Raw genomic sequence first — 17,067 nt, forward strand, 5'->3', positions numbered from 1 at the left:
TTTGAATTTGAATGAACATAAGAACTGCCAGATTGGATCAGATCTGTAGCTCACCTAATAGAAATTAATAATAATAAACAACTAGTATCCTGCAACATTGGCTAGCACTAGATGCTTCAAAGGAAGGTGCAAGAAGCCCCTTAGTAGGCAGATGGGCGATAAACTGCCCCCATGAAGCTCTCATCTTAATCCCTAACAGTTGGTTTAAACCCTGAAGTATCAATTTTAAATAAACGTTCTACATTTCAAATAAACATTCTACACCTGAAGGTGCAAATATATCTCCACATGCATATCCCAGTACAAACCTTAAATAGGTTTTTTCAATATAGGCATCCTGCATGACAATACATGCAAGTCAATGTTGCCAAGCTACTAGATAGCTACCTCAGGGGGCAGAGCTGGCACTAGGCATAAGCAGACCTAGCAATTGCTTAGGACCCTGAGCAGCTCAAGAGGGCCGCCTGTATGTGGGGAGGGGGCAACAATATTCCTGCTTAAGGCACCCCAATGAGCTAGCACCACCTCCTACCCTGTTTCAAACCACACAGTTACAAAGCAACTTTTCCCATTACTTAGAGGGATGCAGACACGCAGTTTAGAATGACTCAAAATATAGGTACTGCAGACCAGAGATGCATTTGGCCCAATATGAACAAGAGTATTTTTATGACTTAAAAAAAAGTTAGATGGAAATAGTGGGAAGGGTTTCTGGTGGGGCTTTGTTTTTTGCATTTAAACTTCCCCCTGTAACAATGGAAGCCCAAACGCAAGAGCACTAAACTAAACTAGGAAAAAAAGAAGGAAAAAAACTAACTAGGAAAAAAAAAATGAAACCAAAAAAGAAACATGACTAACAGAACAGAGAATGAAAAGTGAATGAGATGTCCGAAGTTCAGTTTTAATTCTCTCAGCTGTGGCCTGATTTCTCAATTCTCCTGGAAGTCAGTTACCTTTGGAAAAAAATCAGTCCAATGATTTCCATTATGATACAATCCCTCTAAAGTAAAAAACAAAACAAAAAAATGGAAAAAAACATTAAAAAATACAGTGTAATAAAGAGATACAAATGCTCCTCCCATTAAAAAATAAAAAGCTGATGGGCCACTTTTTATTTACCATTTCAGACCCCACCTCTTTCTCTTTTAAGCTTTGAAGTTGTTTCTGCAGCTCTTCGTTTTCAAGGCACTTGACTTGCAAGTAATGTTTAGCTTCTTTGAACTTGGACTCGTAAAACTCCCGCTCCTCCTTCTGTTTCTCTCGCCATACAGAAAGCTCCTCATACCGATCCTTCATAGCTTGGTTATGTATCTTCATGGCTTCTACAGAGTGTTCAGAAACAACATATGAACAGATACTAATCCCTTGCCAGAGAAATAGGAACGTGAGCCAGGCCAGTGACAATGTTCTGCACAGAAGAGCAGGGTATTTCTATTTAGATGGTCAGCTATCTGGGATAAGGACTCTCTCACTATCGGTTTGTTGTATCTAGCACAATGGGGTGCTGATCTTGTTTGGGGCCCTCTAAAAAAACAGTATTGCCATAACACTAAATTACCTGTCCATGGTCTCTGAATCTCTTGGGTTACCACTAGATCACCACTTACCAGTGAGGCATGACTTGCTTCTCCACTGCCTTTCATACTGTGCAGGTGTAAATGACTTTACAAGATACAAGACAGGGGAGAATCAGACCATACTCTTGAGCCTCACTGGAAAATCCTGGCTACACTTTTACATAAATACAGTCTGAATATTCAAAACCTAAGATATTTTAGGATCCAATTAAGCGCTCAGATACCCATGCAATTTCCATTGACTTGAGTGACAACAACATGTAGAGGCCAGTGCTGATCCTTATTTAAATAAAGAGCGATCTAGCTAAAGGAAATTAAAGAGCTTTGGGGCCACCACACAAAATGTCAGACTCAGTCAGGGATCATACATTCTAACATCCACAAAAAAAAAAAGTCACTGAATTTAAAAGACACGCTGTCAATCTGAAAGCCACATCTCTGTCTGAAAGTGTTACAAGTTATGCCGATGCTTACTATGGCTGAAAGTGGTTTGCTATATTATTTCCCTGTTTGATTAGATGCAAAGTGCTGTTAAACACACAAAGTAAACAGCCTCATTGCTGTCCTGTACATAGTGATTTTTTCCCTTGGTGAGAAGACTTTTATAAACATCATGAATTTGTGAGGCTATACAATTATAAAGGGCTCTGACAAATCAATTAAAATATTTCAGGTCAGAGCCACTTTAAAGACTCACTTCTTTCAGGGTTACTGGATTTCAAACACAATGTACTTTTCTTTAGCTTCCAATAGTAAAGCGTGCTGGAGCTGTAATATACACGGAGGACTATTTCTTCTTCTGGTATAAATCCACTGAAGACAATGGAGCTATGCCAGTTTACATGAGCGGAAAGTTTGGTCCTGAAACTTTACTTCATATGGTATTGGACTGCCCAGCTGGTATTGAAAAGATACTAATAAAGTTATTCTATACATTGCTTCCCAGATCACGAAAGATACCCTTGGCTTTACATCCTATAGGACCTAATGACTCTGGAAATCTCTGACAGCTGTAAAAATAAGAGCTCTTACAGCTAAAAAGGTGGTACTCAGTTAATGAGCAGCATTAGTGATGTTGCATCTACAGAGACGACATCTTACAAGATGCAAGACAAATGGTAGGTGTGTGCAGATATTTGGTCTTCATTTTTTAACCTCTGATGAATTATAAATGTTGCTCTAGCTTTCCATTTGCCCTAAGATCTGTCCAAGAGAGCTCTCTTATTTTATCTCAGCATAATTCCTATGTATAGTATTGATTTAAGGCTCTGAAATGTATCCCTTCATGTAACCCATTAATTAGTAATGCAAGATTATTAATAATTCTTATAGCACTAATCTAAATTTTAAATACAGAATGTTGTTTTGAAAAATAAACTTTAAAAGCCTAATGGGTCATGGAACTCTCTGGCTATGGGTCACACTAACCCAGCCTTCAGGAGGGAAAAAACACTTTACTTGACCAGGGCAAATACATTTGTTTCCTTGACGAGGAAATGTCATTTTTTTTGTATCAATCATCATAGCCAAACAGATTTTGTGCCTGGTCTGGTAAGTTTTCATACTAATTTTGCAAACCTGTACTAACTATTTCTATAATACTCAAGAAACCAAGTTATACTTCAGTCTGGTTGTTTCCCCTTATTCTTCCATACAGATTCAATTTCATAAGATCACCTTAAATATTACCATATAGCATGGGGCAGATTCTGTATTGCCTTACACCTTGTGTAGTCATTTACACCTATGCACAGTGCAATGTTACCACACCACAGTGGTTGGGTGGGGAATTCGTATTTGATAGTGTTTTTTAAACCCACTTGGCACAGGTATAAAGGACAACACAAGGTACAAGACCATGGAGAATCCAGCCTCTACATTTCAAGGCAGGTTCTCATTCACCTTTTAATTCATTGTTCTCTGTAATCAGCTCTTTCATCTGCTGCACCATCTCTTCTGGGGTGTACGTGCCAAGTGTAGGAGAAGCCAGATTGTGGGGTCCATTTCCCGTTTCACTCTTGTGACATTCACCATTTTCAGCAGGACGCCTTAGCGGCTTGCTGGACATCACTGCAGTGACTATAATAAGATTAACAAAGAGAAATTTAATTTCTTGATGAAAAGTTGCATACCAAAAAAATCCAGTAGCTAGCTAACAACCGAGACATACCATGGATACACCACTGGATCGTTCTGCACTGCCATGACAAAGGAGTGTTGCTATTGAGCTTACCACAACAGAGTATACCCCATAAATCCCCAAAAGATCTGTTTCAGAGTAGCAGCCATGTTAGACTGTATTCGCAAAAAGAAAAGGAGTACTTGTGGCACCTTAGAGACTAACTAATTTATTTGAGCATAAGCTTTCGTGAGCTACAGCTGTTGCATCCAATGAAGTGAGTTGTAGCTCACGAAAGCTTATGCTCAAATAAATTAGTTAGTCTCTAAGGTGCCACAAGTACTCCTTTTCTTTTTGCAAAACATCTGTGTGAGCCTTGAGCTATTTAGTTTATTCACATAACACTCAGCCCAGACTCATTAACCCTTCAGGAAACGTGGGCTTGTATCATCATTTTGGGGGCAAATGCCTACAACTTGCACATGGCTTTGACTTGAAACCAGGCAGCACTTGGGTGTTTCATCCACATTTTGTTCAAGAGATTCATCTACAATTCTGGGCCTTGATACAGAACTCTGCAGCACATCTCCTCAGCAATACACAATCTACTGTGAACACATCAGGGTGGATAAAAATCAATGATTTTTTTTTTAAAATGTTTTTTAAAAATCTGATTTTTAAATTTAAATATGTTTTTTCCTCAAAAAGCATTTTATCAAAAAAATCCTATCTAAAGATGGTTTTAATTAAGATACATTATAGCTCAAAGATATCTCCTCATGGAATAGGATTATAAATTCTAATTCTATAGTATGAGACAATATATTCATGTAATGTTTAAGAAAAGTTCTGTAAATGAGTTCCAATAGTTCATGGATTAGGGACCCAATTTTATGGGGTTCTAAGGGCTTCTGTATAGATTATTTAGATTAATCTTTCTATCTACACAATGGGACTCAGTGCTCAGTCTAGAAGTTACGATCAGAGATGCTTAATTTTGCAGTTCTCAGACTGTGGATTTGTGTCTCCAGAGATAACATGCTTGTTAACAGCAAAAATGTTTTAAAACATATAAATAAATATATAGAGGTGAGAAATCACAGACCTCAACCCTATTGTCCCTTTGCAAATTTGTGTATACAGAGTCAATACCTTACCTCTCTCTAAAAGTGCAAAGTTTCAAAAAGTTCAGTGAATAGAAGATTGTTGCGAGCAGGATAGATCTAGACAAGGAGAAGAAGTCTGGAGATACATGTGAGCAGGGAGGGACAGGCAGTAGAAACAAAAGTGAAACTGTTTGAGCAGCATATTCAAGAAGTTTTGAGGTCTTTCTGAGTGTAGCCTTCATACCATTCTCTCACTAGAAGGGAAAACCTATAATGGCAGCAGGTCATAAAAGAGACCCAGTTTGGGAATAAGAACCATTCAAGAAATATATGTTTGCTGATGATGTTTTAAAGAAAAGCACAGCAGTGAACTGGTGGAAGTCACTTAAGCACTTGGATTCAGAGACTGTTGAAGTGATAATCTCACTTTTAACAACAGTAGCTTCTTCTTCTGGTGTAGAAAGAATATTTTCTTCCTTTGGACTAATTCATTCCAAATTGAGAAATCGTTTGGGACCTGAAAAACCAGGAACGCTTGTTTTTCTTTTCCAGATTATGAACAAAGAGGAAAATGAAGGTGAAGACGACTGAGTTAAAACTGCACCAGCCAATATTTTAAGTTTCTCATGTTGATCTGGCTGACATAGTCGATTTTATTTTTGTTTTAAAAAATATATATATCTAATTTAACTATTTTCGTTAAAAACAATTTTAACAAAAACTAACTTGATGTTAAAAAACTTGAATGTTTAACTAAATTCAAAAATTCATATGCTTGTTTTGTTAAACTATTATAGGTTTGCTGTTGAAGAAAAAAATCTAGAATACATAATGTTGTTGTTTTAGTTAAACAAAACAATTTAAATGTCTGTCTCATGATGTTCTCCTCCTAATACAGCATGGCAAGAAAATTCTCCAAATATTAATGATTAAACTGTTGATTTGTAGATAGTTCACCTCCCAATGACTTCATAAATATCTGCTTCAATTACCTTTGGTAAATGAAATAACCAAACAATCATTCATTTTCTGATATAGCTGTAAAACTAATCTGAAAAGTTTTCAAAATAAATCACTTTAAAAATGTATAGTGTGTACCTTCTAAAAATGAAACCTACATCTATCTCTGAGTTGTGAAGAATATGTATTAAGGTTATAACAACCAACAAGAATGCACTTTTATGTAGAAATCCATGATTAAATCGAGACTTCCTGACTAGTGATTTAAATCAAATCCACCCTGGAACACATCAGCCCTGTTCTTGGCTCCCTACACCAAATCCCCATATAATACTGAATCAAGTTCATGGTCTTGGTCCTTCCCAGAAGGCGCTCCATGGCCTAGGCCCAGAGTATCTAAAAGAGCGGATAAAGCTCTGGGATGAAGACCATGGTCGACAGCTTCTCTCCTCTGGTGCAATGGAACTTTCTAAAATAAGGATAAAGCTCATCTGTGCAGGAAACAGCTTTCTTGGAGGCCAGACCAAGACTTTGGAATGAACTACCTCAGGAACTAACGACCATCATAAACCTCACCAACTTCCACTCCAAAAACAAGGAGCATTTCCTTGACTTGACTTCTCCAACAAACACACAAACACACACACACACACATATATTTAAAAAAACCAAAACACCACACTCCACTGTCCACACTCCTTCCCCTGAGGACAGCATGAAAGAACCAAACATGATGGTTGTTAGTTACATTGCTCAATCCACTGCTGGAAGGTGCTCAGATACTATGGTGATAAGCGTGGTACAAAAAACTATTTAGAATAGAATAGCGTAGGCACGTCACATTAAAAGTTCATTTATTCACAGCTGTGGTTGGCCCTATAGCATGGAACACATCCATATCCCCACTCACCTGAACTCCATATTATCCCCTTTCGCCTTATTTTAAATTTAAAAAAAAAGGGGGGGGGGGCACTTTAAAGTTTTCTTTCCCTCCCTACACCAAAAAGGTATTTATAGAACCACCACAGCTGGCCTTATATTATCTAATCTACCTGTCCCTTTCTACCCCTTTTTAAATCAGGCCTTCTCATAAGTTTCTGAGCATTTGGATGTTAAAGGGCTGGTATGGTATAATTCATAGTGTATTTATTTCTATTCCATTAGGAGCACCGCCAAGCATTTGATGGTTGCCACAGAGGTCAAGCTCAAGAGACAGACAGCCCTGTCAGAGTGGTGCTGGCATGCAATATTAATTATTGAATCCAGAAAACCAAATACTCAGGAATGTGGCCCTGTGGCTGTAATTCTATTGTCAGGGACAGATACTGCCCTTTTCTTATACAGCACTTTTCACCTGTAGATCTCAAAGCTCTTTACAAAGGAGGCCAGTGTTATCATCCCCATTTTAGATGTGGGGAGACACAGGGAAGGGAAGGAAAGGGACTTGCTCAGGGTCACTCAGCAAACCAGCATCAGAGTAAGGAATTGAATCCAGGGCTGCCAAACTGGGTCTAAGTCCTAGCCCGGTGCACAACTCACTCTCACCTACATAAGTTAATTGTAAGAGAGGGAGGGATTTTAGAGCTAACTCCATAATCACAACAAAATTAATGAAACTTATGATGATGCCCCCCAAAATTCTCAATTTTAAAAAGTGAGAGTTTAGGATTTGTTTACAGTAAATAGTACCTTAGCTCTTTTATCCTTCCCTTTCCTAAAATTCTTTTCTTTTTTGATTACCTTTATTTGCTTTGTCCAATACAGATTTTAAGTTCTCAGTGCAGGGACCTGGCCTTCAGCTCTGTAAAGCCCCACACAAAGTTTTTGCACTATACATATTTAACATGTATTATTAATTATTAATAATAATAAAACAAACAAATAAATGAGATAAGCAAATAGCAACCCATTTATAAGAAATTGTTCATATGGAAACATCCAGAACAGAAATAGCTGCAAGCTGCTCAGCAAAAGATACCTATGTGTTTCTGCTCTCCACAGTCATGGTGCAGGTTTGAGTCACATGGCCTGAATCTCCGCTTCACCACACTGGTGTCACTCCAGTGGAGCAACACAGGTGTCAAAAGCAAAAAGGGGAAGAAAATTCAGGCCTCCAGTTTCTTATCCCTGGTCTGTAGGGAGCTGTAAGTGCTGGGTTCAACAGGTAACATGAACAGTTCTACCAACAGGTTCCAGTGGGAATCTCAATTATTCCTTCTCATCCAAGGGAAGGGCGGCCATGAAACCAAAACCCTGAGGTCATGTAAAGGGGAGGGCTTGATCAATCATAAAGAGATGTGTCATTAGTAAGGCTTTGTGTCTGTCACAGAGGTCACGGATTTTGTGACTTTCTGTGACCTCCATTACTTCTGCAGCGGCTGGCTCCAGGGCTGCCCGAGCAGATCAGGCAGCCCCTAGACCAGCCACACCGGCCGCTGCTGGGGCAGTCTCAGGCCACCGTGCCCCTCCCCCCAGTAGCAGTTTGGGTGGGGGCTGGGGCAGGGGTGTCGCTTACCTCGGTGTGGGAGGACCCCCCGGAAGCATCTGGCACGTCTCTTCAGCTCCTAGGCAGAGGGTCCAGGGAGCTCTGCGTGCTGTCCCCACAGCTCTCACTGGCTGCGGTTCCCGGCCAATGGGAGCTGCGGCACTAGAGCTCATGGCAGAGGCAGCATGCGGGGGCCCCTGGCCTTCAATCCCCCTAGGAGCTGCAGGGATGTGCCGGCTTCTTCCAAGGAGATGCGCGAAGCTGGGTAGGGAGCCTGCCAGCCCCACCAACCCTCCCCCCCAGCAGGGGTCCTGGGCCACGCACTGCTGCTCACGCCCACGCCCCAGTGCCAGTGGGAGTCCCAGACGGCATGCCGCTGTCCCCTCCTCCCCCCTCCCAGCACCCACAGCCCCCGGCCCAAGTTTTAGTTAGGGGTATATAATACAAGTCATGGACAGACCGCGGGCTGTGAATTTTTGTTTACTGCCCGTGACCTGTCCATGACTTTTACTAAAAATACCTGTGACTAAAATGTAAGCCTTAGTCATTAGCAATGCAGTAGTTCACGCCCCTTCGGTTTGGTAAAAATCATTTATTCTTTAAATACATGGAGGTGGATGTAAGTCATCTCTGGACACTGACTCTTATCATGGGACCTTTAACTTTTATCCCACAGCCCCAGTTACCTGACATGGGTCAAGGCCAGGAGAGCGCAGTCTCTTAGTAGCATTCCTGTGTGTCACAGCTTTATGACAGCAAGGAGAGATCTTGTTTCTTGATTTAGTCTTTCAGCCTCACTTTTGAACTATGTAATTTTCGTGTCTCCTCTCCCAGCTCCAGCCACCTGCTACCAGGTTCTCTCTACAGAGGTACAGCGCGACCCACAAAACACGCTGTTGATTCTCCTGGTGCCTCCACCCAAAGGCTGCAACACTCAGTGCCTTTTTTTTTTTATCTCTAAGCCTGCAGGGCTCTGAGCCGTGACTGTGCAGTACGATCATTTTTTAAAGTAATGGTTATTTTGAAGCACGATGGGGACTGGTAACATACAAGAGTGAATCAGACATGCCAAACCCACCAAAAAACACCACCACAGAAATTGGGCTTGTTTTTGGCTTAATTGGCTTGTGATTGCTTGTTGGGTGGTTTTTGGCTTGTAGCTTCTTCTTCTTCTTTTAAATCAGCTTCCGGCAAGCAGGGGCAAGGGGGGGGAGCAAGCAGGGGAGAGAGTGGGGGGGGGGAGAGAAACAGGGGGGCCAACCGCAGACCCAGACTGCATGCCAGGGGACCTAGTCACATACAGCGTGGGGGTTCCTAGGGATTGCCTTGTTTTGAAATGGGATTAGCTTGATTTTTGGCTCATTGTGAAAGTCGGGGTGCGAAAGGTGGCAACTGCGCAGTGGCTGTGGTGTAAAAAACAGACAGACACCACACTATATTCCAGTTCAAATAGGAATTATCCGGGGGGGGGGGGGGAGTTCTCTGGCATGTGGTCTACCAGGGGTCAGACGAGATGGTCACAACGGTCCCTTTGGGCCGGGGATCCTATGAGCAAGGAGGAGGCTTAGCATGCCCCCAGCTCGCAGGGTCTCCAAACGTCCCCAGGCTCCGAGCACTTCCCCCTCCGCGGGGGGCCCAGGCGGCAGGAGGGCAGCGCCGGGCTCCCCCCGGGAGTGGGGGGGGTCCCCCTGGGGATCAGGGCCGGCTCCCCGCACTGGCGCAGTGCCGCGGGACGGGGCGGGGTCGCTCTTTGGAAGCGGCACCTGCGGCAGCCCGTTCCCCGCCGCCGCCGCGCTGCGGGGATGAGTTTCACTTTCCCTGGCCCCGGGCGCGGCGCGTTGGAGGGCGAAGCTCACCTGAGCTCCGGACCCCGCGCGTCCGGCCGCGACCAACGGATCCGTCCCTCCGCCGCGCCCGGCCTCCGCCTCCGCCTCCGCGCTCCACCGCAGGCTTCCACGGACCGTCCTGCGCGGCGCCGCTGGCTGCGGGGGCGGGTTTGTTATGGGGCCTCGCTCCCCGCCCTCCCCCGCTCAGCTGACTCCCGTGACGCCGGCGGCGGCGGCCGCCGCCGGACTTTCCCGGGCCCCGCCCACAGGGAGTGGGGCCTGCCTTGGCGCCGAGCCTGAGGCGCCCCGCCTGGAGCTCGCGGCCCGTGGGAGGGCGGCTGTGGGCTGCCAAAGAGCAGCATGAGCTTCCCCCAGCCCGCTCCTCCTCTGCCCCCTTACAACCCCCCTGCCCTCCCCCGGGGCGGGGAGAGAGAAATCCCCGCCCCGCGGCCAGCCCCGGGGCCGCTGAAGGGTTAGTGGTTCTAGGTAATGGGAGACAGGCCAGTCCTTGCCTACAGCCAGCCCCACAACCTGAAGCAAATACTCACCAGCAACCACATACCACACAACAGAACCACTAACCCAGGAACCTATCCTTGCAACAAAGCCCGTTGCCAACTGTGCCCACATATCTATTCAGGGGACACCATCACAGGGCCTAATAACATCAGCCACGCTATCAGAGGCATGTTCACCTGCACATTTACCAACGTGATATGTGCCAGCAATGGCCCTCTGCCATGTACATTGGTCAAACTGGACAGTCTCTACATAAAAGAATAAATGGACACAAATCAGATGTCAAGAATTAAAACATTAATAAACCTGTCGGAGAACACTTCAATCTCTCTGGTCACGCGATTACAGACATGAAAGTTGCGATATTACAACAGAAAAACTTCAAATCCAGACTCCAGCGAGAGACTGCTGAATTGGAATTCATTTGCAAATTGGATACAATTAACTTAGGCTTGAATAGAGACTGGGAGTGGCTAAGTCATTATGCAAGGTAACCTATTTCCTCTTGTTTTTTCCTACCCTGCCCCCTCCTCAGGCGTTCTTGTTAAACCCTTGATTTGTGCTGGAATTGGCCTACCTTGATTATCATACACATTGTAAGGAGAGTGATCACTTTAGATAAGCTATTACCAACAGGGGGGGGGGGGAAGAAAACCTGGATTTGTGCTGGAAATGGCCCAACTTGATTATCATACACATTGTAAGGAGAGTGATCACTTTAGATAAGCTGTTACCAGCAGGAGAGTGGGGTGGGGGGAGAGAAAACCTTTTGTAGTGGTAAACACCCATTTTTTCATGGTTTGTGTGTATAAAAAGATCTTCTGTACTTGCCACAGTATGCATCCGATGAAGTGAGCTGTAGCTCACGAAAGCTTATGCTCAAATAAATTGGTTAGTCTCTAAGGTGCCACAAGTACTCCTTTTCTTTTTGCGAATACAGACTAACACGGCTGTTACTCTGAAACCTGCCTTGAAATGGTTTCTCCCATGGGAGCCCCCTTTTACCACCTTCCCACCCCCCAATCTCCTGCTGTGGGTCAGGCGCTGGGTCCCCTCTTGACGCTCCTTCATGTGTCCTTGTATGATGCCTGCGTTTGTCATTTTCACTCCATGCATCTGAGGAACTGGGGTTTTTACCCACCAAAGCTTATGCCCAAATAAATCTGTTAGTCTTTAAGGTGCCACCGGACTCCTCTTGAAGCGGTCCCCCTTTAATTATTGATCCAATCGTTGGCACAGAGGGAGGGGACCCTGGGTCTCTCATCTCTCAGGTGGGTTTCTTAACCACCAGGAATAGGAGCTGGAACTAGAGGTGCTGGGGGTGCTGCTGCAACCGCTGGCTTGAAGTGGTTTCCATCATATACCGGGATTACAGACACAGTTTGGTTCAATGGCTCTCAGCACCCCCACTGCACACATTGTTCCAGCACCCCTGCCACCAGGCTACAGCGCCTGTGTCTACTCAGCACCTGGATGCCCACTGTTGGCCTGTGCCAGCCAACTCGGGCTCCAGGGCTGTTTCATTGCTGTGCGGACTTCCTGGCTCGTACTGGAGCCCAGGATCCCACGGGTCAAGTCTACACCGTACCCCAGCCAGGGGGAATTCTGGCCCGCTGCGCGTGCAGAATTTGCACAGAAATTAATGTTGTGTGCGCAGAATTTCCTTCCCCCGCCGCCTGGAAATGGGCTGCAGAGCTGCTGGTTGCCACTAGGGGCCACCGGACCCAGCAGAGACCGGCTCATAAACAGAAGATGCTGCGTGGGGCGGGGGGGAGAGAAGGAAGCTGGAGGTACCCCGGCAGCTGCAGTTCTCAGCATGCCTTGAAGGAAGGAAGGAGGCAGCGTTCAGGAATCTCCATGCAAACACTGGACCCAGCACCAGGCTGTTTCTCCCTCTGGATCCCTGGGCTCTCAGGGGTAGGGGATGCGGGTGTCTGGGCGGGGGGCCGGGACACCCTGCAGCTGGGCTCTGGCGGGGAGGGGTGTTTGGGCTGGGGAGGGGTCCACAGCTGGGCTCTGGGGGGGTAGAGAGTCAGATATCTGGGCTGGGGGGTGCCCCATGGCTGGACTCCGGGGAGGAGGGGTGCAGATGTCTGGGCTGGGGGGGCAGAGAAACAGAAACTGGGTTGTCATAGCGGTTTCTTTAACTCTACTTCTGGTGGAATTATTTTGTGTGTCTGTTGTTATAGACATACTTGCTGATAGGTTTTTGAAATAAATTACCAAAATAATTGAAACTGGCATGATTATATAATGTTATTTTGAGAAATAAAATATGCAGAATTTTAAAATATTGTGCATAGAATATTTAATTTTTTGGCACAGAATTCCTCTAGGAGTGACACAGCAATGAAACAGCCCCACAGCTTGAGCCCAAGTCAGCTGCCATGGGCCAGCCACGGGTGTCTAGTTGCTGTGTAGACATCCCCAGAGTCATTCTCGCATTCTCTCTCTCTGACCTAATGATTAGTTAAATATTCATACAAAATGGAACAGCTACAACATGTGTTAGAGGGGAGAATATGCAAATATATCAAAGAGTTTACCTTCATGGGGAGATCAGTCTCCTCACTTGGGGTATTCACAGTCCCATTCTCATTCACAGCTGAAATCCAGAATCTGTAGGACATCTGAGGCCTCAGTGCATCAATGTTACAGAACTCTGTTCTCTGTTTTGTTTCAGCGAGGGCATGAAAAATGAGGGGAAGGCCTGTTGCAACTACTAACCCTCACAAACCTGGTGCGAAGCACTAAGTAAGGGTTAGCTAGGGTACATAGTGTATTTAGCCCCATTTTGTGGCTGGGGAAACAGAGCAATTGTGCCCCTCCAAAGTACATTGCAGCAGAACTAGGACTAGACGTCAGGAGACCCTAGCATCCAGGCTGCTGCAACTCGGATAACTAGACCATACCCCTCCCTCCTTTACTAAAGAATTATGCACCCATAATCCACTGTGTTAATGACTAGGGTTTCCAACTTCCTGACTGCAGAAAATCGAACACCTGTGCTCTGCCCCTTCCCCGAGGCCCCACCCCTCCTCACTCCATCCCCCCTCCTACTGTTGCTCGCTTTCCCCCTCCCTTGGTCACTCGCTCATTTTGACTGGTCTGGGGTAGGGGTTGGGGTGGGGGGTGATGGCTCCGGCTGGGGGTGTGGGCTCTGGGGATGAGGGGTTTGGGATGCAGGAAGCAGCTCTGGGCTGGGGGAGTGCCGAGGGGTTCGGAGTGTGGGAGAGAGCTCCAGGCTTGAGCAGGGGGTGCGAGTTCTGGGGTGGGGCCAGAAATGAGGAGTTCAGGGTGCAGGATGGGGCTTTGGGCTGGGGCAGAGTGTTCGGGTGCAGGGGGGGTGAGGGCTCTGCCTGGGGGTGCGGTCAGGGATGAGAGGTCAGGGATGAGGGGTTTGGAGTGCAGGAGGGGGTTTCGACCTGGGGCAGGGGGTTGGGCCCAGGAGGGGGAGGGGGCTCAGGGCTGAGGCAGGGGGTTGGGGTGTGGGCTCCGGCTGGGCAGTGCTTACCTCAGGCGGTTCCTGGAAGAAGCTGCTGTGTCCCTGCAGCCCCTAGGTGCAGGGGTGGCCAGGAGGCTCCAAACGCTGCCCTCACCCACAGGCGCCACCCCCCATAGCTCCCATTGGCTGCAGTTCCCAGCCAATGGGAGCTGCAGAGACGTGCTCGGGGCAGGGGGCAGCGTGCGGAGCCCCCAGGCCGCACCTGTGCCTAGGGGCCGCAGGGACATACTGGCCGCTTCCAGGAGCCACACAGAGGTAGGGCAGGCAGGGAGCCTGCTTTAGCCCTGCTGCACTGCCAACCGGACTTTTAATGGCCTGGTCAGCAGTGCTGACTGGAGCCGCCAGGATCCCTTTTCTACTAGGATGCCTGGCAAACCCTATTAACGATACCAGCCTTTCTACTTCATTTCTTTTGTGCTGCCCCTGTGCCTGGAATACCAGTCCTGAGGTGGCCAAGCTCCCCTCATTCAACTCCATCCTTGAGATCTCTTTGGGCCATAATACTCACAGGAAGTTGCTAACTAATTAAAAAGTTAGAGGGGCAGCTAGGAAATGGCTATATATTTAATAAACAACACTCCAGTAAAAGCCCATTGTGCTAACACTCTTTACTGAGGGGAAGATTTTCAAAGGCAAAATGCGCAATTTAGCTCCACCTTAGTTATTTTAATTTCAGCATATAAGAGGAACACAGGCACTAGGCAACTGTAAGAGGGGCCTGTGCTAGAGCAAATCCCTTGTGGCACAGTGTGGCCCTGCCATCACCCACCGCTCCGTTCCCTCAGGGTTCTTTCAATAATTTTCTCCACACCAGAATACTTATGGGGTCTTTTTTATTAAATGTTTTCAAAATCCAGACTCTTTGGCCTCTCAGTCTCAAATCCTTTGTCCTGTTTCTTCAGGACTCCCAGTGCTCCCACAGCTCTCCTGCTCAGGGCCTGTGCTGTGATTCAAGCCATCTTCCCCAGTAGCCAGTTTCCAGCCCTGCTTCACAGAGCACCTCTTCCCCATCTTGGTTCAGAGGTCCATAGCTCTCCTTCTAAGGCCAGATAGGCATTCTCTTCTCTGAGTTGTCTGCCTGTTTTCTTCCTTTGGCTCACTGGATGGTTCTTTTTATCCCTAGGCTTGGACTGATTTAGCTACATGATCTGTCATGTGACTGCAATAACTTTCCCCACTTGGGGAGAAGATCTGAGCGAGACACAGGTGGAGCTGGACCCATTACCTCTTCAAGGGGCCAGTGACCACTGTGACAGCACCTTTGGCAGATCATTCAAAATCCAATCTAGAACAACAGTTTTTCTCCACACGAGGAATTGGTCCACAAAAGTGGAATTTCCCCACCTCAGCCGCCGCAAAACTCTCTTCCCCCCACACACACACATCCAAATTTCATCCCTCCCCAAACATATGGGCTTTGCAACAGGTCAACAAATTTGGTCATTTAGACTGAGTTAGGAAGTGAATTGCAAAGTCAAGAGACCATCATGGGGAAAGTCTTGCAACCAGCCCCCTCTCATATTCTCTTAAAGGAGTGGCACACATGACCTATAGTGAAAGATTCAAGACACTCAATCTATTTAGCTTATCAAAGATAAGGTTAAGGGGTGTGATCACCAGCTATAAGTAAAAATTGCTGAGCGGGGGGGGGAACACGTTGCCTTCCTCTGCAGCATGGGGCACGGGTCACTTGCAGATTTCAACTAGTGTAATAAATGGTGAATTCTCTGTAATTTGAAGTCTTTAAACCATGATTTGGGAAGTTCCGTAACTCAGCCAGAAGTTAGGGGTCTATTTCAGGAGTGGGTGAGGTTCTGTGACGTGCAGGAGGTCAGATTAGATGATCATGATGGTCCCTTCTGACCTTAAAGTCTATGACTCTGTCTACCTGGGGAACAAAAATCTGATGACAGAGGGCTCTTCAAACTAGCAGTCAAGGGTGTAACAAGATCCAATAGCTGGGAGTTGAAGCTAGGCAAATTCAAATAAAGTGCAAATGTTTAACAGTGAGGATAATTGACCATTGGATCAATTTGCCAAGGGTCTCACTGGAAATCTTTAAATCAAAATTGGATGTTTTTGTAAAAGATATGCTCTAATTCAGCCACAGCTATTGGACTTGAAGTAGGAATTAATTCCTGGAAGTCCTACGGCAAGTATTATTCCGGAGGTCAAATTATATGATCATAATGGTCCCTACTTACCTTAAAATCTACAAAACTTATATCTAAGCCAAGGGAACTCCACCTCAAACACCTCTGCATATCCCAATCATGATAGGGTCTCACACACTCATGCTCTCTCTCTCTCTGATCAGAACCAGCACTTCAAGCTCCATCCAGAAACTAACACGTAGCCAGTGCAGATTCTGGGAACTGGTGTCCTGTGCTCACACAAATCACCACTTTCTGCACTAGCATCTGTTTGGAATTAATATAAGATGTTGTCTCATGTCGAGTACATACCAACAGACTCATCTCTAAATGACAAACACATAGATAATGATTGCAAAGGTGTCATCCAAGAGAAAGGCCATCCTGGCCAGATGCAGATAGAAAACAACAGCTTTGGCCATGATCATCTATTAAATGAGTGCTCCTCTGAGAGACTTCTGTGTTCTCCTACGACTCCTATTGTTTTCTCTCATGCCACCCCGAAGCATGGAACTCCTTTCCAGCCCTTGTTCTCCAAGACACTACTCTCTTTCTTCATTCAAATCCATTAAGGATGACGTAGATGAGTCTCTGTACTTTTCCAGTCCTTATGTTGTCCATTGAGACTGTCAATAGGAATGTCAGATGTGGTGGTGATTTTTGTGATGGAGGCCCTGGTCCACTATAAACTGGATTGAGATCCCCATTTCACTTAACCTCAGAACAGCCAATGAACATTTTCACAGAGGTCATTTCCCGCAGGCCACTGAACAGCCAACAGACGATAACTTTACGTATACCAAACCCAAGATAGATA

General features: G+C 45.8%; 1 protein-coding gene across 3 annotated transcripts in view; it reads right to left on the reverse strand.

Annotated features, from left to right (window-relative positions):
* OPTN (optineurin) overlaps window positions 1-10,295 on the reverse strand; it is a 40,842-nt gene extending 30,547 nt beyond the window's left edge. For 2 of the 3 annotated variants that reach the window (XM_074942615.1, XM_074942614.1), the window contains exons 1-3: window positions 10,104-10,295; window positions 3,480-3,656; window positions 1,120-1,322 (exon numbers count right to left, since the gene is read on the reverse strand). In XM_074942615.1, coding sequence (XP_074798716.1) covers window positions 1,120-1,322; window positions 3,480-3,645 — 369 coding nt within the window. In that variant the 5' untranslated portion in view covers window positions 3,646-3,656; window positions 10,104-10,295. The remainder of the gene's footprint in view (window positions 1-1,119; window positions 1,323-3,479; window positions 3,657-10,103) is intronic. The other variant, XM_074942616.1, reaches the window with a different exon arrangement.
* Between the last annotated feature and the right edge of the window lie 6,772 nt (window positions 10,296-17,067).

Source organism: Natator depressus, chromosome 1, assembly GCF_965152275.1.
Source record: "Natator depressus isolate rNatDep1 chromosome 1, rNatDep2.hap1, whole genome shotgun sequence".
Lineage (NCBI taxonomy): Eukaryota > Metazoa > Chordata > Testudines > Cheloniidae > Natator > Natator depressus.